Consider the following 24,379-nt stretch of genomic DNA (forward strand, 5'->3'; position numbering starts at 1 on the left):
AACCATCATACCAAAGACCTGCCCCCGTCACGCACAGATCTAAACACCAGAGATACTGTGGATTTTTCTGCTATCAGTAGTACTTACATGTTAGTGAATGAAGATGAAATAAAATACACATTCTATCAAAACGTGATAAAGATTTTGGAGAAAAGTAGAGCAGAATAATTGGATAGAGATCACTGGGCATTGAAATTACTATTTTAAATAACGTGATTAAAAAAAGCCTCACTAATGAAGTAAAATTTGAATTGAGGCTAAAGCAGAGAAGAGGTAACAAACTGCCATACCTGATGGGAAGAACATTAATGAAATCACATTTGGCCTCCTTTAATCAGGGCTGTGCCTTCTGCCTATAGAGACCTGCTGCAAAAAATGTGATCAGTAATTGATAACCTTGAATGGACAATATCAAAACATTTAGCCGTCTTGCACTCTGTACTCTGTTAGACTGAAACATTGAATTTATTCTGGCTATTTTGCTTTTTCATTATTTATTGTAGGTTTTGGTTTAAATAGAAATAATATGGCAACTAGTTTGACTTAATATAATATCCATAGGAAGGTATTTGAAAAGGTTTATGGAAACAGTTAAAAGATAAGTTTGGTGGAAACAAATTTGGGACATTATTTTTGATGTTTTTTGTCCAGAGTTTTCTGTTTGTACAGATTAAAGGTTGCCTACAAGGTAAAACTTTCAAACTTAAATTATGATTAAACTGTTTATGGTATTGATGTAACTACTATGTAGGTTTACAATATTTGTTGTCCCTCAGCTCCATTTATAGTGGCAAAAATTATCACACTTTGCAAATTTATCAATATAATAATATAATATTTTCTCTGAAATAGTGTATAAAATGAGAGAAGTAATAATTTTGCCTATATAATCTAAGCATTGGTTAGAAACTCCAAATGCTGCCGGTGCCGTGGCTTAACAGGCTAATCCTCTGCCTTGCGGCGCCAGCACACCTGGTTCTAGTCCCGGTTGGGGCGCCGGATTCTATCCCAGTTGCCCCTCTTCCAGGCCAGCTCTCTGCTATGGCCCGGGAAGGCAGTGGAGGATGGCCCAAGACCTTGGGCCCTGCACCTGCATGGGAGACCGGGGAGGCACCTGGCTCCTGGCTTCGGATCAGCGAGATGCGCCGGCCACAGCGGCCATTGGAGGGTGAACCAACGGCAAAAAGGAAGACCTTTCTCTCTATCTCTCTCTCTCACTATCCACTCTGCCTGTCCAAAAAAAAAAAAAAATCAAAGGAAAAAAAAAAAAAGAAACTCCAAATGCTAATGACCAACTTCTTATCTTATATTAATGGATATTATAAAAGTTCTGTTTTGTCAAAGCAGGGTAGTATGTACTAGACTTAAATTGGGGTTTTCATGTATGTCTTTCCTTTTATAGTCCAGTGAGATGCCCAAATTAACTGAGCAATTAGCAGGACCACTTCGTCAAATGCAGGTAAGATTTTTTTTTTGAGATATGTATCTAATGCCATGGTAGATTATAAAGTAAACATTTGACAGTCTAATCACACTTTTACCATTCCACAGAGACAAATTCCATTGGGATTAAATTTATAATTTGACATCAGTCAAATTTATTTAATATTTCTTTAATATTATTTAATATATATTTAATATTTATTTAATACTGTTCTGATAACATCTTTTATGATGTTTGTTTTAGTAATTGAACATTTTCCCCTAGCATTGTAACAAATTGTATGAAGTTCAGGTGAGTATTAGACTTAAAACTGCACAATGACAAGTCAGTGCATCATTTTCTTCCTTATTATCAAGAATGGCATCTTAGAACTAAATTTAGTATATGCTTTTGCACATTCTTCTGTTCTAGTTTATACTGAAGTTTTTATTTATTTATTTAAAAGATTTTTAAAGGGAGAGAGAATGAGAGAGATTTTTTCTTCAGCTGGTTTACTCCCAAAATGGCTCCAAGGGCGGGGGCTGGGCCAGGCTGAAGCCACAAGCCTGGAACTCCATCAGGTCTCCCACATGGCTGGCAAGGGCCCAAGTACTTGGCCCATCTTCCACTGTTTTTCCAAGTACATTAGCAGAAAGATGGATCAAAGTGGAGAGCTGGGACTTGAACCGGTGCCCATGTGAGATGCTGGTATCACAGGCAGTGGCTTAGCTCACTGTACCACAATGCCAGCCCCACAATGAAGTTTTAACATCTATTTTATGATAAGAAAGTATCCTCAAAGCCACAACTTTTAGTAATAAATGGGTCTTTTATTATTTTCTTAGAATGTACTGATTTTTTTCAACAGTAGAAAAACAAGGAAAGATGAGCTAAAGCATTTTAAGAGAGGAATAAAAAAAAGTCCCCTTCAGCAGAACATTTAACATCCCTTAATACTACTAAGAAATTTAAACTTCAAAAATCAAGGAAGTCTATATGTACCTATGGGTTTTTGACCTTTTAGATTAATTGGCGCTGTTTCTCCACAGAGGCAGAATACCTAAATTGCAGGCATAAAGCCTCAGAAGAAAAAGGGACCTTTTGGGAAATTGGCTTTGGCAAACTAAAGAAAGACGTGACACAGGAGATCATGAATAAGGAATTTTAATACTGTCTTTTATCTTCAAAGGAATGTGCTAAAAGAATTGCAAAAGTTTCAGCAGAAGCCAAATTGGAAATAGATGAAGAAACTTACCTAAGCTCATTCAAACCTCACTTAATGGATGTAGTATATACCTGGGCAACTGGAGCTACATTTGCCCATATCTGCAAAATGACAGATGTCTTCGAAGGTATGGTTAAATCTTGTATACGTTCATTTTCTTTTGATACAAGAAATGTACTTATAATGACATGGTTTTAACTGAACAAGAATAGTACATAACATTTATATATATATATATATGCATGTATATACACTTTTCAGATTTTTGGTAATGAAATGGAGTATTCTGCATATATACATGAAAAGTACTCTACACAAATCCTTTGTGTTATTTAAGAAGCACAGTGTGTTCATTATAAATTCCTTAGAAAACTAATGGTGTATAATTTTGTACAGCCACAAATAGATGATTCTAATAAGCTATATTTGCAAGGGTATTTGTACTTTTTGCTCTTTTAATGTTTTGTTGTATAATTCCACTGAGAGTATTAGAGATAAAATTATCAGTTGTTGCAGATCTAATAGCAAACTTGGTTTTAGTCAGTTTCTTACAGCCTGAAACAGTAAATTTAAGAGCACCTTTTTAAGAAAGTGAATAACTATTAAACAAATGAAGAGAAATTTTGAATGAAAAAATACAGGCAAAAGGAGTAATAATAAGTAGATTATAAGAAGCAAGAAAAGAGTAAACTAGACTATTTAGAAATGCTGTATTCACTGGGAAAAGGTTGGCTGATCTAGATGTTTATGATGGTGAATTACATTGGCAAAATTAAATATTTACATTGAGCTTTCTTATAAATAAAAATAAATGAGTTTGGCTTTTGTAGACTCTATAAGAATGTTTAAAATATTACTATTGCTTGTAAATTTAATATGAGAAAAAGCAGTAGGTTACTGATTTATACTTTAATTATGATGCACATGTTAAATTCTGTAGCTTAATACTAAAATTTTAAACTAAGAACCTTTCCTATATAAAACTTAATGGGTTTATTACTTTTAAATTATGATATGCTATCTTAGAGCTTTCCTAATGTTTGTGAATTTTTAAATGATCATTTTGTGAAATGGTCTCGAATGTTCTTGTTGGGAAAGTCATTGTTCATTAAGTAACAACTGTATGTCAGACAATAGTAGCAGTTCAGGGTAGCTTTTATCATTTCCACTTTGTGCAAGGAGACTGGAGTAAATAATTTGGCCAAGGTAACATGATAACATGATTTGAACCCTGGTATCTAGGACTATGAGTCACATGTTAGTTGATAACTTAAAGCTCCACAACTGCTTATCCTTAAATGTTCGATCAGCTAGAGACTTAAACCCTACCCTAGACCATACCGTCTTCATCCACAGAAAATCTGTGCTTGAAGAAATGGTAAGAAGGTGTCTCTGATAGTTAATGAAGGGTAGCAACAGTTGAGTGTGAGAGACTAGGAAAGCCCAATAGACTCACCTCATTTGTGAATATTGCTTAACATACAATAACCCAGGTTCATGTAGCTTGTGTGTTTCAGAACTTAAAGATGTTTCAGAACTTAAACCAATGACTGTTCTATGACTAAATAATTCCAGGACATAATTATCTGCATGTCTGAGAAGTCAAAATACAATGATTTAAAATAATAGTTGGGACATAGCAGAGAGTATCCTTTCTGTTTTTTGTTTTAAGAAAAATCACAAAAGACAGCTTGTTAGATGAGTGAATTGAAAAAAAAGCAAAACCTAGATATTCCTATGAAACTATCTTTGTGAGTTATCTTTTAGTTCTTGCTTTATAATTTAGGTGGGAAATTTTCCATAGTTTGAAAGATAAAGCCTAAGCTGTTAAAACTGAAGACACTTTGTAGTTCTGTCCAAGTACCAAGTATTGCCTTTGTGTTGATCTTTTCCACAGCATAATAACCTTTCAGAAGTCTAGTCTATCCCCTTTCAATTTCTTGGGGGTGGGGTTAGGGGTGGGGGCCTATTTTACATCATAATTTGCCTTGAGTTTGAAAATGAGATACTGAAATTTAATAGCTGTAACTTAATTGGGTCTGATGTCATTGCAGTTTTCATCTTTTTCTGTCTAAGTGCTATTTAATCAATGAAGCCTTTACTTTCTGAAATTAGGATGGACTATGTTAACTCCTAATAAACATAAAAAAAATTTTTTAAAAACCCAGATTTTTAGGCAGGTATTTGGCACAGTAGTTAAGACTCTTGGGATGCCCACATCCCATAGAGAATGTCTGGGTTCAAATCCCGATTCTAGCTTCGTCCTAATGTATGCCCTGGGAGGGAGTAAATGATGGTTCAAGTGCCTGGGTCCCTGCCACCCACATGGGAGACTTGGATTGTGTTCTGAGCCTTTGGCCTGGCCTATCCCTGTCTGTTGCTGACATGTGGACAATGAACTATCAGATAGATCTTTTTCTGTCTATCCCTTTGTCGGTCAGTATCTCTCTCTCTCTCTCTCTTTCTCTCTCTCTCTCTTTTGAATTAATAAAAATATATTTTTTAAAAATAATATTGGTTTACTCAGGATAGGATTTCCTTTTTCCAGGGTCCTGTTTATCTTTTTTATTTTGACATCATTTAATTCTTTCATTCAGAATAGCCATTCTCTTCCCATGCTTTATATGATTGGGAAAAATACTGTAATCAAAGCTCTAACCCCCAGTACAATGCGCTTTTATTTTTATGGGCAAAAATAATTACATTGGAACTTTTTAATGTGCTGTGCTCAAACTATATTTTCTTCTGATAAGGTTCTTAATTTTATATGAAAATAAAAATGTCTGGTTATTTCATATCCTGAGCCCTGGAAGTAGTTTAAAGTATTTGTCAAACATTAACTGGAGCTAGTTAACTAATGATTAAAACCATATGTTTTAGGGATGTCTGATGCAAGAGAGCAATTTATATTATGATTCAGTTGAGGAATTTTGAGGACTTTAAATAATTATTTACTCTGTCACCCTCAGAAAATGATGGAATGTTATTCCTTAGTCCCACCAAATTAAAGTTGAATGCAGTTTAAACAGAATGTTTGTATGTGCTCATGCCTAGAGATTCCATCTGCTAATCCAGATTATTAGGTAGATCTGTTGTGACCTAGATCTTGGCTGCTACTACTTATCTCTGACAGCACAGAAACACACCGTGCTCTTAGCTTTTCGTGAAGGACAAAGGAGTTGATTTCCACTGAGCACTTGTCATTAGAAAAGCTTCCATGGAGAATTATCGCTTGAAACTGTTTAATGTACTTCTGTCTTCCACAGGTTTCCCCACCACCACCCCAGAGATTTATTTATTTATTTGAAAGGCGGAGTGACAAAGAGGGAGAACTAGAGTAAGAGAGAACTTTTGTCAGCTGGTTCACTCCCTAAGTGCTCATAATGGCTGGGGCTGAGCCAGGCCAAAGCCACAGCCAGGAACTTCAATCCAGATCTCCCACATGGGTACAGGGGCCCAAGCATATGAGTCATCATCTGCTGCTTTCCCACTGCCACAGGTTTTTTTGTTTGTTTGTTTTTGTTTTTGTTTTGACAGGCAGAGTGGACAGTGAGAGAGAGAGACAGAGAGAAAGGTCTTCCTTTGCCGTTGGTTCACCCTCCAATGGCCGCCGCGGCCGGCGCGCTGCAGCTGGCGCACCACGCTGATCCGAAGGCAGGAGCCAGGTGCTTCTCCTGGTCTCCCATGGGGTGCAGGGCCCAAGGACTTGGGCCATCCTCCACTGCACTCCCAGGCCATAGCAGAGAGCTGGCCTGGAAGAGGGACAACCGAGACAGAATCTGGCGCCCCGACTGGGACTAGAACCCAGGGTGCTGGCGCGGCAGGCGGAGGATTAGCCTATTGAGCCACGGCGCTGGCCATGCCACGGGTTTTTAAAGCAAATGCTTTCCAAACTGTGACCCCACTGCAGGTTCTCTCTAATGCCTTTCAGAACAGTTCTACACTTTCCAAAAGGTAGAGCAGCACACAAAGACAGAGCTCTTGGATATGCTGGTTCACTTCCCAAATGGCTGCAACAGCCTGGGATGGGCCAGGCAGAAACCAGGAGTCAAGAACTCCATCCATGTCTCGCACATCAGTGGCCAGGACCCAAGCATGTAGCCATCATCTGCTTCTTCCCAGGCACAGTAGCAGGGAACTGAATTGAAAGCAGTTACAGGAACTCAGACTGGCTCTCTGATCTATATAGTTTCTTTGTTTAAATTTTAGTACAGTTTTAGTGCTAAATGACTTGGGAAGTAAAGTCTGATACTTACTCATTTGATGAATAGTTCCAGAGCTCTAGTAAGGATCAGCCACTGAGCTGGGTACAATGAGCAACAGTTTCTACCCTCAAGAAAGTGTTCAGCCTAAGTTGAGCTTTAGTAGGAAGTAGTCATAGGGTATACTTGTGATCCTAACCTTGGGCCAAACTACATAGGAGCATTAATTTAGAGTCAGAGCAAGAACTAAGGGAAATCAATGAAGGGAATGCCAGAAAGCTGAAGTCAGAAATACTGTGAGGGAAATTGCTGCTTTCTCTCCTTACTCGAATGCTGTGTTTTATTCATGAACTAGGTAAGCCTGATGTTTGTAAGAGTTGCCCTTAAATGAAAACATGTAGTCTCAACAGTCCATAAGAAGGTAAAAAATCAGGTATATCCATACAGTGGAATTATCAGCTGTGAAAAGAATAAAAGGCACTGATTCATGCTATAATATGAACCAACATTGAACACAGTAAACTAAGTGAAAGAATGCAGAAATGGGCCAGTTGGTAGAGCAACCGCCCGCATCACTGGCATCCCATTTGGACACTGGTTCCTGTCCCAAATGTGCAACTTCGATGCAGCTTCCTTCTGGTGGCTTGGGAAAAGCAGTGGAAGATGGCCCAAATGTTGGGCCCCTGCCACCCACGTGGGAGACCATCTGTAACTCTGCCTTTCAAATAAATAAATAAATCTCTATTTGTTTATTTAAGAGGCAGAGTTACATACAGAGAGAAGGAGAGACAGAGAGAAAGGTCTTCCATCTGCTGGCTCACTCCCCAAATGGCCACAACAGCCAGAGCTGGGCCGATCTAAAGCCAGGAGCCAGGATCTCCCATGTGGGTGCAGGGGCCCAAGCACTTGGGCCATCTTCTGTTTTGTCAGGTCATAGCAGAGCGCTAGATCAGAAGTGGAGCAGCCAGGACTCGAACTGGCGCCCATACAGGATGCCGGCACTGCAGGCTGAGGCTTAGCCCACTATACCACTGCACCAGCCCTGTACATAAATCATGAAACACACACGCACACACACAAGAATGCAGGCACAAAGGCCACATACTGTGTGATCCCATTCTTAGGAAATGTCCAGAATAGGCAGATCCATAGAAACAGAAAGCAGGTTAGTGGCTGCCATGAGCCTGAGGAGTGAGGAGGATGGGATGTGACTGCTTAATGGAAGCAGTTGCTTTTTAAAATTGTTTTTTCAGACATTTTTGAAATGTAACATTTTTGAAAAGTTTATAGCTAACACAACTGTGAATATAATAAAATTCACTGGCTAGAACACTCATTTACAAGGGTGAATTTTATGGCGTAGGAGTTATATCTCAGTGCAGCTTTTTCCAGAGTGCTGAGGTGAACCTGAGGATAAGAAAGCCATTGGACACTTCATTGTGATTGAAGAGCTGACTTAAATGCTGTGTGTATTTTATCACTATTTGAAGGAGAGAAAAGGCAGCAACCTGAAAGAATTGTTTCCTCATTCCCCTGGCAGTACCAGATAAAAAGAATTGTAATAAACCGTTCGGTTAGTGTACTTATTTCTAGTTTCCTTCAGCTTCCCATATCCTGGGAATGGGGCCTAGCTTTGAAGCTTTTGTCTCACGCTAACCTAGCCGATTCTAATGAGTGAGGCAAAATGATTTCAAAAGCTGGGAGTAAGGGGAGCCCTCAGACTGTCAAGAACTGGAGCAGGTGAGAAAGACAGCAGGGAAGCCGCCACCTAGCGGAGCAGTCCCAAGCCTTGCTGTGGAGAGCGGCCTGTGCACTGCACAGTGACTTGTTGATGAGACTTTGTGGGCAGCAGCCGGAGCCATTGCATGTGCTGTCAGTCCTGTACCTGCTGGCCTCATTGTTTTTAAATTTTTATTTATTTATTTGAAAGGCAGAGTTACAGACAGAGGGGAGGAAGGAGAGAGAAAGAGAATTGATCTTCCATCTGCTGGTTCGCTCTCCAAGTGACCACAATGGCCGGAGCTGGTCCAGGCTGAAGCCAGGAGCTTCTTCAGGATCTCTCATGTGGTACAGGGGCCCAAACACTCGGGCCATCTCCTGCTGCTTTCTCAGGCACATTAGCAGAGAGCTGGATAGGAAGTGGAGGAGCTGGGACATAGACTGACACCAACATGGGATGCCAGTGTTGCAGGCTGTGGCTTAACCTTTTATGGCACAACACCAGCCCCGGCCTCATTTTCTTAAATGTTCTCTTGTTATCTGAAATCGTGTCAGAATGAAATTTTCAGAAATCAAAATATTTTAGAAAATGTGACATAATATGTGTTTATCTTATTTATTTCCTATAGTTTGGCCTTTGATAACTTGCAGATTCTGGTTAGCATGCAAACTTGTAGAAATACTAAAACAGTAAGATTGTGGTTTGGGGTGCATGTTTGAAATCAGTTAATACTGGGAGAGAGAGTGCCTGGCTCTTTGGTGCTGCTACATAGCAGCGACTTTGTAAAGGATTTCCTATCAGTCTTAAATGACCTGTGGAATCTGCTTTGGTTCCTTTTTCAAAGTGCCCTATATTTACATTTAAGCTACTACTAATTTAATTCCCTTAATTATGAACATAGTTACTGTCTGTTTTCATAGCTAAATATCCAGAAGTTTCTGCATCTGATTTCCTTTTCCACTGCAAGGCAGCATTCCCAGCAGCTGAGAATAGCCAGCATCTGTTGAGCTCCTGCTGTGTTGCTGACACTTGTTCAGCACTTTACACACATTATTCCACTTTACATGAGTAAGCCGAAGTTTTTCATAGGTTAGTTAATGCAGGAGATTCGGAAGGAAAGGTAATGAGGTCAGTTTTTGGAAATGTTGAATTTGCTGTGATGAAACTGGATGATCAACTTTTGTTAGCAATGGCATGTAGCTAGAATAGCATTGCTTTTTAATGAACCGGCCCATTTATTTAAAAGCATGAGAATGGCTTTTACTTGCTCAACTTAAGGAGTAACAACAGAAATTTGGGTGGTATGCTAGTAATTGAAGGCTGAACATCCTACCTTTAAAGATAATCACTTTGGCACCTCACCTCCCGTGATCATCCTAATACCCTGGGAGTCACACAGGGACTCTTCGAGCCCTGTCATTGCACCGAGACTCACCTGCTGATGCTGGGACATGGTTCGGAAGGTGTCCGAGCAGTTAGCGGCGCCCAGGGGCACAGGCTCCCCCGCTGCCACCTCCTCAGGGTGCCCATTCGGGGGTGAGTAGCAGCTGAACTCCTGGGCCGGGGGAAGAGGTAAATGCTGTCCATTTACCAGGCCATGGACTTGCCAGGGGTATGAGGGCTTGGCCACTTGGAGCCCTCCTGCTACCTCCAGCTCCCCTCTTTTCACCTTCTTCCATGGGTGGTTGGGGGTGTGTGCTTCGTGGTTTGATTTCAGTCCAGTTCCTACGTTAAAGCCTCACAGTGTTTTGTAGATTTTTATCCTCTGCCACCAGGAAACTGTCCTTTAGATGCCATTAAGACTGGCTTTTATTTTTTTCTTAGGCCTTAACTGAGCATCTCCCTCACTGATCCTTGCCTGGTCATTTTAGGTAATTGTCTTAGCTTCACATCAGAAAAGCAGTGCCGGCAACTTTGACAAGGTTGACAGGGCAGCTGTTGCCCTAAGGTATCCGCTGTCGCAGGTGGGGGCAGGAGACAGTTCCTAATCCTGGACCCAGAATGTGAACTTGAGCTCGACAAGCTCTCGCCAGGAAGCTCTTCATTTCTCACCAGGAAGGTGGTGGTAGGAAAGTTAGGAGTGGCTGGCGGCACAGTCCTCGCCTAAACGGAAACAGGGTCTTCTGTGAAATCCCTAAGTTTTCCATCAGAGGCTGCTAATAAATGCAGCCGCAGCCTCGTTACCATGCGTGTGCTCTGTTCATTTTCTGAACCTTAAAATCGTTTGTTGGGGTCCGAGTGAGCTGCGGCAGGAATAAGGCGGGGCATGTGGTGGCTATCACGCGGGCGCGTCCTCGCTCTCTTGGAGGCCTGCTGAGAAAACCTTCCCACCGAGCCTCTCAGGACCCTCCCCATTACTCGCATACAGAGAGAATTAGGAAGCAGTTGGGATTCTTGTTCTTCCGTCTTATGCACCACCAGCCTGGATCGTCTCATAGTTCACTTTCTCTTTCGTTTGCTCTGTGGAGTATTCTGCTGGGGAAAGTTCAGCTCTGTGGTTTGTTGCCACCAAGAGCCAAAGTCTCCCACCTCCGAGTTGCAGCAGACCATCCCGGGAGGAGGAGATGACCATTACTGAGCGGCAGCTACGTGCCCTAGGCCGTTCTGTCCACATGACTTCAGTCTTTGTCCCAGCTTGTTAACACTGTTTGCTGAGCTGACCCCTCACCTCACAGATGCAGATGGCACAGCTCCATGCCCACCTCGGTGCCGGGCTTCTCCCCACACTTTCCCTGCCACTTCTCAGACGGTTCCAGATTGTCATTGCTGTCCTCTAGCACCTACTCCGCTGCCACCCACCGTAATAGCTGATGTCGCCTGCTTCAGCAGGAAGCGGTCCCATGAGACTTGCCTTACCTAGACCTGTGTGTGTCCTTTTCCCTCTCTTTTCAACCTAACAGCGGTTAAGAGCAATATTCCTGGACTTAAATCTTACCTGCTCACTAGGTTAGTGATCCTGCTTCTTCCTCCTGGAAACCTATTAATGTGGATTCCTTAACATTACCTGGCAATGAAGGTTTCTACTGAAGTGTTTAGTTTACTAAAGTGTTTATTTTCTTAATTACCATAAGTATATAAACTAAATTTAGTTTTGAGGTAGAATTTACAAAAATTTTTATAGAGCACCTAGAAAATCCAGGTATTTCTGTATGACGTACTGTAATGTAGTATGGTTAAACGCTTGGGTTCTAGAATGTTAGTGTCTGGGTTCACATTGTGAACCCTGGCGGACTCAGTCGTCATGTGTGTAACTTCTCTGGGCTTTTCCTCGTCCCTGTGTGAGATAGTACTTGTCCTCTGGAATGAGGGGACCAAACAAGAGGAGGCTCACACAGCCTGCAGACCTGCCGCGCTGTGGGTGCTCAGGAAACACTGGACACCGCTGATTTTTCACCAGACATACTCAGCCTGATGCCACCTTTCCTTGATGCCTAAATGGCCTTATGAGCTTGTGTTACTCTACCCTCCTCAAGTGGAAGGACGCCCTCAGGGTTATTTCAAATGTGCATGGAAACCCTAGTGTCTAATGACGGAAGTTTATGGAATTTGTCTCTATCCTGGCTACCACTTTTGACTTCGAACTCATCTAATGAGCTTTCCTCCTCTAGGACTTTCTGTAGTCATGTACTAGAAAGAGGCTGTAATTGAGAGCTTTCCAGCAACTGCGTGGACTTTTTAAAAAAATTTTATTTGAAAGGTAGAGTTAGGGAGAGAGCAGGGAGAGGAACTGGTTCACTCCCCAAATAGCCCTTTGTGCTTCACCCGGGTCTCCCATTTGGGTGCAGGGGCCCAAGCACTTGGGCCACCTTCTGCTTTCCCAGGCACATGAGCAGGGAGCTGGATCAAACTGGAGCAGCTGGGACTCAAACCGGTGCCCATATGGGATGCCAGCACTGCAGGCGGCTGCCTAACCTGCTATGCCACAGTGACAGACCCTGTGTGAACCTTTTGATGGGAGAACAGGAAGGATACCAGAGCCATGGGGTTTTGAATATTTGAGCTAAAGGGCTGTCTTACAACCTTCATTCCTTTATTTCCAAAGAATAGATCCAGAGTAGAACATGATTATCTTACAGATGAGAAAGGGTAGCATGAATGACGGATGGACCTACATGGCAGAGCTAATTAGCAACAGACTCTGGACTGCAACCAGAGGATGCTTGCTACTGTTCTTTACCATAACCCCTGTGCTGGGGCTCAGTCTCAGCTACAGCTAGACTAGGTGACCGTGCCAGGTGGAGCAGACGGCATTGGCCTTTAAAGTACACTACTAGCCCCATTTGTCTTGAGGGAAATTAAATGCTGCTGTCCTCTGTGACCAGTCTCCACCCATAAACGTCCTGCGACCTGAAATAATGTCTCTGTGTCCTCATAGTGTGTGAGCAGAAACCCAGCATGGTGCCCTATGAGCCCAGGACCCTGTGGCAGCATCGCTGGAGCGTCTGCGAGAGAAGGCACTCTGCACGCGCACGGGCTCTTCCTGCTGTTGAGAAAACAGCTGTTCTTTGGCCTTTGGCAGGCTCACTTCCATTCTTCTGCGTTAAATCTATTGGAATATAATGTAGTAAAATTAAGTGGTAAAAGAAAGCTTCAAACTTGAGTGTATTACAGGCACTTGATAAATGTTAATTATTCCAGTGGTGCAGGGCAATAACGACCTAAAGTGAATTCATTGTTCCTACAGTCTGTATCTTTAGGCCCAGTGTTCCTAGAGTGTTGCTGACATCCTCACATTTTTAAGTTTTATCTATTTACATGAAAGGCAGAGTTGGAGGGGGGGAGAGACAGAGTTCTTCCATCCACCAGTTTACATTTTAAACTTAAGCAGTTAGTACTTAGAGGAAGATCACAGCCCATCCTTGCACAAGTGAAACAGAAGTAAAAATATTTTCAGCTTCAGCTTTGAAACAAACACTTGTCACGGGGAGAGGCAAGACTCACGGGAAGTCAGATCTGTGTGCTTCCATGGAGACATAGTGGGTAAAGAAAGCAGCAGTCAGCCTTTGGTTAAGAAGAATGAAAGATTGCAGCTTTTAAATGACAGCTGTATTCCTGTATTCTCCTGCTGCATTCTCCACAGTGCAGTAGGGCTGACGTCCAGATGCCCCAGTAGGCTGCACTCAGGGTCCTGGGACAGCTGCAGGCACTGTCCCAGTGTCTGCCCTTGTTGCTGCCCGATAGAGACCTTCCCATACTTGTCAACCCAGGTTATATGTCGTCTATGCCAGTCTTCCCCCAAGGGAAGACTGCTCCCAAAACACGTCACCTGCCTCTCCGATAGCAAGTGTCAACACATTATTCATGCACCATGCTTCTCTCCACCATAGTGAAAGGGCAGGAGTTGAACCTTTTGCCTCTGGGCTTCCCAGTGCTGCTGAGGCGGCCAGCTGAGCTTGCTGATTGAATTCTTACCCAGTCCCTTAAAAACTACTCCTCTCCTGTCCTGCTTCCTTACCCCTTAACAACAAATCTGTTCCTGATTATTTCCATTTTACAAGTGATTTGTTCCTTTTCTGTCCAGGCAGCATAATTCGTTGTATGAGGCGCCTGGAAGAACTGCTTCGACAGATGTGTCAGGCAGCAAAAGCCATTGGAAACACTGAGCTGGAAAATAAATTTGCAGAAGGTCGGTATCCAAATCATAAGCTTTGTCTAATAATTTTGGCAAATCTTGTGAGAGCTGAGCCCTTGACTGCAACCTAGAAGACATTTTCACTGGTGCCAAGGAGCGCCATCAGACAGTGTTTCTGTAAAATACCAGTGTTTGTGGGAGGGAATTTGGTGTTACGTGGAATGCTTCATAAAGCTGGTAGAAATAAAGTTTAAAATTTTAGTGCAAAAAAATTTGGAATCCATGCATATAAGACATCTCCAAGTTTATGAAAAAAACATATGGATTTCCAACTTTTTTGCTCCAAAATGAACTTTCTTTCAATTTCATTTTCCCCTTTTGAAGTGCCCGTCTTGTCAGCTGGTGATGAGTCTGTGGGAAACAATGGTAAAACAAGATGGACAAGATAGGTCCATGGCCTCCAGACAGGCTACATTTATGGCCTCCGGATATACTTTCAATAGATGGGAGTGAGCAAGCATGAAGCAGAGACCGGATTGGCAGGAGAAATGGACGCATTAGCCCCATCAGTGATGGGAGGTTTGCAGCACAGGAGTGAGGTGCTCTAGCTTGCATTTTACAGGTTGCTCTTGCTACTGCATTGAGGGCGAGAGTAGAAGCAGGGAGATCAGATCAATAAAGGATGTCTGGACCAAGACGGTGGTAGTCATGGGCGGGGGAGGGGGAGACGCATGCTTCAAAATATTTTGCCATAAATGTTGGCCAAGGAAAAGAACTTACAAATTAAAGCATCAAACAATAGTAGCCACATCATCGCTCTGAGCTGGCCAGTGCTGGGGATTTCTGACAACTTAGTGTTCCTAAGAAGAGATCTGCAGAAACTGGCTGCTGTTTCTACCTAGTTGATTGAGAGGCCCGTTAATCACTCGGGGTTTAAGTTTTCCTTGGTGTGAAAATTTTAAAATTTATTTTCTCAGCCTCAGAGAATATATTATATCTTAGGAAATACAAAGTGACTTTCAATATTTCATGGAAAATTCACATTATCTTTCCATTTTCCATGAACTTTTTAAAAGGCTGAGAATCCATGCTACCATCTTTTGACAGATTGGTTCTACCTAGAGTAAGACTTCTTGAATAATTTTAAACACTCCATCCCCCTACCCATACACACACTGATTATTTCATCAGAGTCAGAAGAATACAGTCTGGTTTCTAAGTGTTCTGCCCCGTAAGGTGTCTTTCCCGACAGGAAGGTTTCTGTTTTCCAGGCTGCTCTCACCGGTGGCCAGGAGCATGAAGTCATGGGAAGTTATGTGCTTTGTGGTCTTGCAGGTTTAAACCTTCTTTTCTTTTCTTTCAGGAATCACCAAAATCAAGAGAGATATTGTGTTTGCTGCCAGCCTCTACCTATAAAGTCACCCAAAGGAACGTGGGCTTTTAAGATATTCACCACCTGTCTGATCAGTCAACGCAAACTTACAAGTATTGATTTGTTTTCCCATTTCAAGACAGTTGTCCTCAAACATTTTAATACATATATTTAAATCAAGCGTCATTCCAAGAAAGCATATTACATACACATTTGTACATAAGCATTACATTTTTTTAATAAAAATGTACAGGTGGGGAATTGTTTTAGTGGAAGGCTTGAAATTTTTTAATGAACTTAGAGCTATTAGATAACCATTGTGTTAAATGTAACTATATACACACAGATAAAGTGGGCATCCAAGAGGTATAGCAGCAGCAGCAGCAGTCCCTTAAAGGCCTGGACACTGGGAAGAGAGAAGCATCCCTGTGCCTTCTGGTTGCAATCCTTTTCCTTTAGAAGCAGGCCAGCTTCCTCTGGGCCCTGCCACTCTTCAAGGCTGGTGACTGTTCCGGTAATGATTCCCTGCCGTGGGTGTTTCATGCAGAGTTGTATGCGAATCCTCCTCTTTTCTTTCTTTAAAAGGAGAATTTCTCTTCTTGAAGAAATCTGATACATATACAGCCTGTGTGGACAGGATATACTTAGAATAGGGTAAAATATTTAACATTACAATTAAAACCATATACAAAATTGCAGTAAGCAAATATAAATAAAAGGATATACACTGGAGGGTACAGGTTAGGCATACAAAAAACAGTAGCAATTAGGAATTTTTTAAAGGAGATTATTTCAAATAGAGATGCTTTGTTATGTCTTCAGCAAAAGCTCAATTTTTTTCAATTCAGAAAATTGTATTTTTATCCTATGATAATTTGTCTATAAAGAAGTAATCTAATTTTTACTTTTTACTATTTACCCATCCAATGTTTCCCAATAATCAAGATGGAGGCTGCTGCCTTTATACTCACTACTAATATTGCAACCAGAGCTCCTTGAATGAGTCCAGTCAACACATCACTCCAGTGGTGTTTGTAGTCAGAAACTCGAGAAAGGCCCACATAAATGGACACGGCAACAAGACCAAATTGCAGTGTGGGGCGTAAGAGTCTTGCCCAGTCTCCCTTCATCCTGGCTTGGAGATAAAGCTAGTAGAAAAGATACAAATAAAGAAAACAACTTGCTTAACATACCAATTGGAAACTTTTATATTAAGTATCACCATGACCTATAAAACATTGCTGTTTAAAATTATTATCTGGCAGGCATGATGGCACAGCAGGTTAAGCCACTACTTATCGGGCTGCTCACATGCCACTTCTGAGTGCCTAGGACTGAGCTCCACCTCTGCTTCCCATCCACCTTCCTGCTAATGCCCCTGGGAGGCAGCATGTGAACAAAAAAACACCAGAATTCTCGCATCATGGGTCACCTGCGTTCCACAGCAGGTACCGCCCAGACCTCTGGACTTTGATGTCTCCCTTCTGTGCTTCTGGCCACCGGTCTCCTATTGAGCACATTCAGCAAAGCATACGGTGACCGAGGCTCCACTTCCGAAGCCTTTTTCAGGTTCTGCAGAGCAATCTTATTTTAAGTTCCAACCTTCTCCACCACTCATGTAATTCCTTTCTAAAATCATTACCTCTTGCCTGTCAGTCTCCTCTCCCCTTTCGTTTGGGGATTTCAACTTTTTAAAATTCTATTCTTGCCCTTGGAGGGGTTCTTGAGAGGAAATGAAAGTCTGTGTTCAGACTGCTATGTTTACCCTGAGGAACCCACACTCCCTCCCAAAGGGCATCCTCAAGGAAAATGACTGCTGACAAGTGTCCAGACGTGCTGTGCTCTGGAAGGCTGGCAAGACTAGGGGTCTTCAGAAAGTGCACGGAAGATGCATAGTCTGAAAAAACAATGTGGATTTCAGGTATCCTACATCAAAATAAGTTCCAAAGCCATTTTTCCATGACACTTTGGAAGTATACCACTCGGGTTCCTGCTGTATCACCACACACTACTCATGGCTGGACAAAGCCAGCATGACTTGAAAAGAAATCGGGATGGGCGTCTGGGGTGGTAGTGAGTTAAAATGGGCTTGTAGGAGTTGGCTTTTTATGAGGGCTGGTTCAAGTCCTGGCTGCTCCACTTCCAATCCAGATTCTTGGTAGTGCACCTGGGAAAGCAGTGAAGATGGCCCAAGTGGGAGACCTCAATGTAGTCCTAGGCCCAAATGCTGACACCAGCATAAAGGCTCTCTAGGTCCCTGCCTTTGCAAACTCCACTCTTGCCCACTCCACATCCACAAGTGTGATTCGTGCTAAACCCGTTATCTTTGAAGAATCAGAGTTTCCCCAGCTCCATGTCTAATTCTGGAACTGTGCACCCAGCAGGCTCAGGCTCCAGCACTTTCACATCCCCTGCCGAGAGGAACTGCCTGCCCACACAGACACAACTGCAGGGGCAGCCCTATTTGGACGAGCTAACCTGCCGGTTCTGTGAGGGCAGCAACCAAATGGCTTCCACCAGGCCTCCGCTAGCGATCTGCTGGGCTGTGTGCTTGCTCAGGAACGTGTTACTAAAATGAGGCATTCTCTATAGAAAGGGCATCGGGTGGGTACATGGTAGGTTGTTTGCCAACTAAAGTTACAAGGATGCAAAAGCCACAGCTAAGTGAGCAAGGAAGATGGAGCAGGGTGGCCACTGCTGAAAGCCCAAGTGGCCGTGAGACAAGCAGGGAGAGCAGCTGCAGGTCTCGGGGTGCAGCCAGTTCTAAGCCACGGGTATCCTCATAGTGTACTACGTTGGCTTTTAATGTGTAAGGGAGATGCTTATGCCCCAAAAATAAGCCAGTTAATTAGCCCAACCTGTGTTTAACCAAAATCCTGGTTTTTAAATTTGGATTTCTGTGACTTAAATGATAAAGACTGACTTTTCAGAAAGCTAGGTTTACATGAAGAAGAAAAGTGGTCTGTTTATACGGCTTCTACAGACAAAGCAACGCAGGCCCTGTGCCAGTAGTTCATCTTTCTCTCGCACTCTCAGCCCCCTTCCAAGAGTCTCTCAACACTGCAGTTTGGCTGAGCTGATGGTTTCCCTCCCTGAAGGGGGCTGCTTGATGAGAGTCTGGCGTCTGGATCCCAACCCACCCTAACACTGACCTTTTAGGCAAAGGAAGCGCTCAGGCAGAAGGTAAGGGCGGAGGCCAGGCCCTGCAGCTCTTCACTGGGGAGCTGCCAAGGGGCAGCTGCTGCGGGCTCAAGGAAGCCAGCAGGCATGGCTCCAGCTGTGGCACGAAATGTTGGGGGGGGGGGGGTTTTCTGTGGCGCAGTGGGTTAAAGCCCCAGCATCACATGGGCACCAATTTGAGTCCCGGATGCTCTGCTTCGATCCAGCTCTCTGCTGTGGCCTGGGAAAGCAGTAGAAGATGGCCCAAGTCCTTGGGCCCCTGCACCCACGTGGGAGACCCGGAAGAAGCTCCTGGCTCCTGGCTTGAGATCGGCGCAGCTCCGGCCGTTGCAGCCATTTGGGGGTGAACCAGCAGGTGGGAGACCGTTCTCTCTGGCCTCTCTATGTAACTTTTTCAAATAAATAAATCTTAAAAAAAAAAAAAAAATAGATTGTTGGGAGGGGAGGCAAAGAGGCAGATGGTCAGCCTGGGTGGGGGCAGGGCTGGGCACCAACCCCCAGCTGCTCCACCAGCTGAGAAAGGACAACCACTCCACTGGCTTCCTCCCCCAGCCCCTCACCGGCCTGAACACCATCGGGGAATACCTCCTAGACCCGTTTATCTTGGGGCGCTGAGCCTGCTGCCAGCATCACCCCAGAAAACCAGCCCAAGGCAACTTGAAAGACGTATGTGCTTCCAGGAGACCCAGTTTTCAAAAGAAGAGATAGGAAAAACACAGACATATGATGTAGGCGTTTCACAAAGGTCATGGAAAAATGGAATTAAAAGAGAAGTTGGTTTTGGTGCCAACTGAAATCCATGCATTTTTTAATACACATTGTCCATGATCTGTGAAGATTCTGCATGTCTTCCTAACCTTCACACCTCTCCCCGGCTCCCCTGGCCCATTTTCATCTGTTCTGGGGACAGAATGTGACACAGAGGAGCCAACCTCAGAGCCACAGCCAGGCCCGTCTCCTCTGCTCCTCCTGGTGTCTGTAGCAGGAGCCCCTGTGGTTGGCCCTTCCCAGGACTCTAGGAGCTCACAGCAACACTGGACACAGCCCGATTCTGGAAAGCAGAGACTCATCCGAGCAGTACAAATCTACCAACATCCTCCAGCAATGCCCTGGCCGGACCAGGCACTACTGGCCCTTGGAAAATGAAGGTTCTCAGTGTGATTTTGGCTTCAAAAGAGCAAAAGGAGTAAAAACTGCCTGAGCCACTCTCCCAGGCAGGGCTTCTGGTGAGGAAAACCCCAGAAAGTCTTGGTGCTCAAAGCAGGGCCCTCAAATTCCCACTCACAGCACGGAGACCTAAGCAAAACAAAAGCCTGGCTGGGACAGTCCAAGAGCTTCCTGCAGGCAATTTCCCATTCCTCAGGCCATTTCTCATTCCTTAGGGGAACAGGCAGGAGTGGATTTGCTCAGACCAGGCAGACATTCACATCCAGGGCGGAGGTGGACAGGAGACCCACCTCCCCCTGCAGGCAGCAAGTGCCTGCTCCCAGTGCCTGCACAATCCCACTTGAGTGCGGAGACTGCTGCGAATCTCACCAAGAGCGCCAAGAATCAAGCAGCTCAGCAACTGGGACACCCCTCAGGGTTTCTGCCTCACCATCACCGGAGGCTATAGACTTCACATGTCCCCCAGAATTTCTATGTTGTAGTCCTAACCTCCAAAATGATAGTATTAGGGAGGTAGGGACTTTGGGACAATTAGCTCGTGCAGACTGTCTTCATGGGGGGATTAGTGCCCATGTGAGAGCTCCCCGCTCCTGCACCAAGTGAGGACACAGCGAGTTCGCAATCTGCCACTGGCAGGTGCACCTTCCCCAGAACCTGACCGGGCGGCCCCAAAAGTGTGCTGAGCAGGTTTCTATTGTTTATCAGCCACCCCACCTCTGGCGGTCGGGTTTAGCAGCCCTCCCCACGAGAGGTAAGATATAGCCAGTTTTGGCTAAAATTTCTGAAACACCTTTTAGCTTCCATCGAAGGACTGAATTATAACATCTCTCATATAGATCAAGATATTTTTTGAAGCTGGCTTATTTTTATTTTGCCTCTCCTTTGCTGGCCTTAGGAACACTTCCTAACTGCAAATGTTATTGTCTCACGGTCTCTAAATACTCCATTCTTAAAATAAGAACTTGTTCATTTCCATTTTAAACTAAAGTCAGGAGGTCAGCTTGCAAGCTAAGAATGGCTTTCATATTTTCAAGTCTTATTTTTTAAGATGACTAAGTGACGTACAAAGCTTAAATACTTATTATGGGAATTTTCACTGAAAATTTTTGCCAATCCCTAGAACAAGGCTCAACACAGAGCAATATATGCCCTTGTTCTGCTTATTTTGAAGCACTGCTTCTAAGAGCGAGCCTGGCAAACCACACTGACAGTGTCACCTCCGTGTGATGACAGATCTGGCCAGGAGAACACTGGAGGCAGGCCTCAGTTTTGTCTCCCTGGGCTTCAATTTCACTATCTTTAGGATTTACGGAGTTCCTAAACTTAGCTCTTAATCCTACTTTAAAATTAGGCAGGATCCGTGTGGTCCATGAGCTGTTCATCATTTGGCCAATGCTCAGCATAAACCCACAGTTCAGGAAACATCTTCATGAAATATGAACACTAGGTAGTAGAGGGACAGGACGAATCTTGAGTAAAGCAGATGCTGTGACCATCTGAGCCAGGTGGAGGTTGCGGGCAGCACTGTCTGGACACAGAAGGTGCCAAGGCCCATATGAAGACACTTCAGGCAGGGAAGACAGAGTGGCTGAAGCACAGATAAGGTGGAGATAAAAGCAATCAGGGGTCTCAGACTCCATATGGACAAACCCAGGGAAACTGTCTCGGGACATTTCTCCTAACAGGGAGTTGCACGCCATGCCTCTTCTGAATAGTCCCCAGCATCTGGAATCTTTGGTATTCGGCCACACTCAAGGGGAGGCACTAAGCCCACAAACTGGCCATGCACAAAGCAGCCCTGCCCCGAGCTCCGGCCCGGCCGGGTGGTTTTCACAGAGGAAGACTCCTGGCACTGTGAGGGTGCAGGGCTGGGCTGCCTGCCAGACAGCCACGACGGTCAAGGTCTTCTCCTGAAGAGACCTTTTCAGCTAGTAGTGAATTTCTGGGTGTTAGAAACTGCTGACTGGCAGGTTGTGTCCATCAGTGCCTACCCTCAGAGGACTGAAATGACTCTGTTAATCCATCTCCACCCAAATCTGGGACGGACCCCTGACGTGGAGATGCCCAGGGAAACAAGATGAGTCACTGCCTAAGGCATTCAGGGTGGGGAGAGAGGGAGGTAAAATATTGGATATAAACAGGACAGCTGGAAAGCAAGGAGACAGCTGTGTATCCAAGGCTGGAATCAAAGCTGGGGCCTACATCCGCATCATGTCAATCACTCCACTGCCTGGAGTTGGTGGAATGCAGCCAGCGGCGGCCCTGGCCTGCTCCCTTCGCCAGAAAGGCCTTGGTCTAGGACAAACCTGTGGACCTGGACTTGTCTTGGCTCAAACTGACCCAACAACCAAATTACAGTCGAGGTAATTTCCCCATGCGAACGTCCCTCATACGCCCTTCTGCCTGAGGCCGTCTACACGCGCTCTCTGCTTTACCCCAGCTTCCGACTCCACACAAGAGCCCTCACTGCAAGTCTCTACTTGACCAAGTATACAGATGTTTCTGAGAAGGAACAAGGGAGGGGAGAGCAGGAAATGCTAAGATCTGAAATGCAGCTGAGAATTTTCTTTGGAAATTAAAAACAGTGGGTCGGTTATATGTCAGTCACTATTTTACTTCCAGAAATCTGCAAAAACTGATCTTCAAAGTAGCAGGGTGAGGATTCAGATTAAGCCACTAACCAGTAAAGCAAAGGAACCTGATGGTCAAGAGACCCCTGAAGAGCTCACAGACCTCACCAGCACCCTCCCTAGACTACTCCCTCATCTGTAAAACACAGCAACCACCCTTCATCTCTCACTTCAGGGGAACTAGAGTCAAAGGAAGTAGCATGAAATACAAGTCATCACCATCAACAGCAAGCCAAACTCCGACTCCTAGGCCTCCCACAGAGCCCAGCTTCAGGACCTGCTAGGCATGTCTACACACTCAAAAGCCATTTCAGGTGGGTGTCTGCTGCAGTGGTTGTCACACCTGGGGGACACCACGTCCCATGTAAGAGTGCCCACTTCCAGTCCTGGCTACTTTGCTTTCAAGCCAGCTTCCTGGTAATTGTACCCTGAGAGGCAGCAGGTGATGGCTCAAGTACATGGGTCCCTGCCACCCATATGGGGAACCCAGATGAGTTCCAGACTCCCAGCCAGCCTGGTCCAGCCCTGGCTGCTGCGTGCATTTGGGGAACGAACCAGCAGATAGAAGATCTCTCTCCATCTGTCAGTCTGTTGGTCAGTCTGTCTCTCTCTCTGCCTGTTAAATAAAAATGAAAATAAAGGGGACGGTGTTGTGGCACAGTGGGTTACGTTGCCACCTGCAATGCGGGTATCTCATATAAGCACCAGTTTGTGTCCCAGCTGTTCCACTTCCAATCCAGCTCTCTGCTAATGCACCTGGAAAAACATCAGAAGATGACCAACTGCTTGGGCCCCTGCCAACCATGTGGGAGACCCAGATGGGAGTCCCTGGTTCCTGGCATCAGCCTGGCCCAGACCTGGTTATCAAGGCCATCGAGGGGAGTAAACCAGCAAATAGAAGATCTCTCACCCACTATCTCTCTCTCCCTCTTTCTCCGTAACTCTGCCTTTCAAATAAATAAATAAATCTTTTAAAAATGGAAATAAATTCTTTTAAAAAATGAAAAACCACTCAGTGTAGTCACAAAGTCTGCTTCGGGTAAGGTTCTCAGAGTATTTGGGACTCCAGGGGTCAGCATTTTGGCGCAGCAGGTTGAGCAACACCAGCATCCCGTGAGCACCGGTTGTGTCCCGGATGCTCCACTTCCGACCCAGCTCCCTGTTAATGTAATACGCCTGGGAAAGCAGCAGCAGATGGCTCTGTGTATTTGAGCCCCTGCCACCCATAAGGGAGACCCAGATGGACTCCAGCCATTGCCCAACCTTCCCTTTCTCCCCTAGTCCTTATGTCCTAATTTAAAAAGCAAAGGAAACACACACACAGGCTCCCTGTGCTAATTGTTTGTAGTAAGATAAACAACCAGAGGATGTTAAAGAACAGGACTTGCTGTTAACGACCTTCAGATAGGTCCTATTCCCCACAGCCTACCTGCAGACATGTGTGGTGTACCTCTTAGACAGGAACTCTGAAATTCTGCTCAATATGTACCCTGTTAACCTAAGAAGAAAGCTTTGCAATTTCCAAAAATGTTGGTGCTGCCAAAAAGTTAGATCTGTCTGTCGTTGTGGATTTGAATTTTATAGAATACATCTACAATGTCTATATTCTTTTAACTTTCAGAATTTAGTTTTTCAAATAAAACCAAGATTCTTGTGAAATTGATTATTAAATTTTCTCTGAGGCAAAATTAAATCCCATCACTGATAAGCTAAGCATTAAATATTCATATAGCGCTTAAAGTGATCAAAGGAAACAATGAGAAACCACCAATTTACACAGAACACAGCTCTATAAAAATCCTCTCATAAAGAAAATTAAGACACAAACATTACAGCTGACCTATTAGGGAGAGATCTTCCTCTCTCTCTGTTCCCCCCAAATGCCAAT

At 44.1% G+C, this 24,379-nt stretch overlaps 2 protein-coding genes across 4 annotated transcripts in view; one reads left to right on the top strand and one right to left on the bottom strand.

Moving 5' to 3' along the window:
• Nucleotides 1-15,593, top strand: part of MTREX (Mtr4 exosome RNA helicase) — a 111,460-nt gene extending 95,867 nt beyond the window's left edge. Inside the window, exons 24-27 of the mRNA XM_062211916.1 lie at nucleotides 1,403-1,459; nucleotides 2,613-2,775; nucleotides 14,092-14,196; nucleotides 15,506-15,593. Coding sequence (XP_062067900.1) covers nucleotides 1,403-1,459; nucleotides 2,613-2,775; nucleotides 14,092-14,196; nucleotides 15,506-15,558 — 378 coding nt within the window. The 3' untranslated portion in view covers nucleotides 15,559-15,593. The remainder of the gene's footprint in view (nucleotides 1-1,402; nucleotides 1,460-2,612; nucleotides 2,776-14,091; nucleotides 14,197-15,505) is intronic.
• A 414-nt stretch (nucleotides 15,594-16,007) lies between these two features.
• PLPP1 (phospholipid phosphatase 1) overlaps nucleotides 16,008-24,379 on the bottom strand; it is an 85,553-nt gene continuing 77,181 nt past the window's right edge. For all 3 annotated transcript variants that reach the window (XM_062211917.1, XM_062211918.1, XM_062211919.1), the window contains exons 5-6: nucleotides 16,486-16,662; nucleotides 16,008-16,139 (exon numbers count right to left, since the gene is read on the bottom strand). In XM_062211917.1, coding sequence (XP_062067901.1) covers nucleotides 16,008-16,139; nucleotides 16,486-16,662 — 309 coding nt within the window. The remainder of the gene's footprint in view (nucleotides 16,140-16,485; nucleotides 16,663-24,379) is intronic.

This window comes from Lepus europaeus, chromosome 15 (genome assembly GCF_033115175.1).
Source record: "Lepus europaeus isolate LE1 chromosome 15, mLepTim1.pri, whole genome shotgun sequence".
Taxonomy (NCBI): Eukaryota; Metazoa; Chordata; class Mammalia; order Lagomorpha; family Leporidae; genus Lepus; species Lepus europaeus.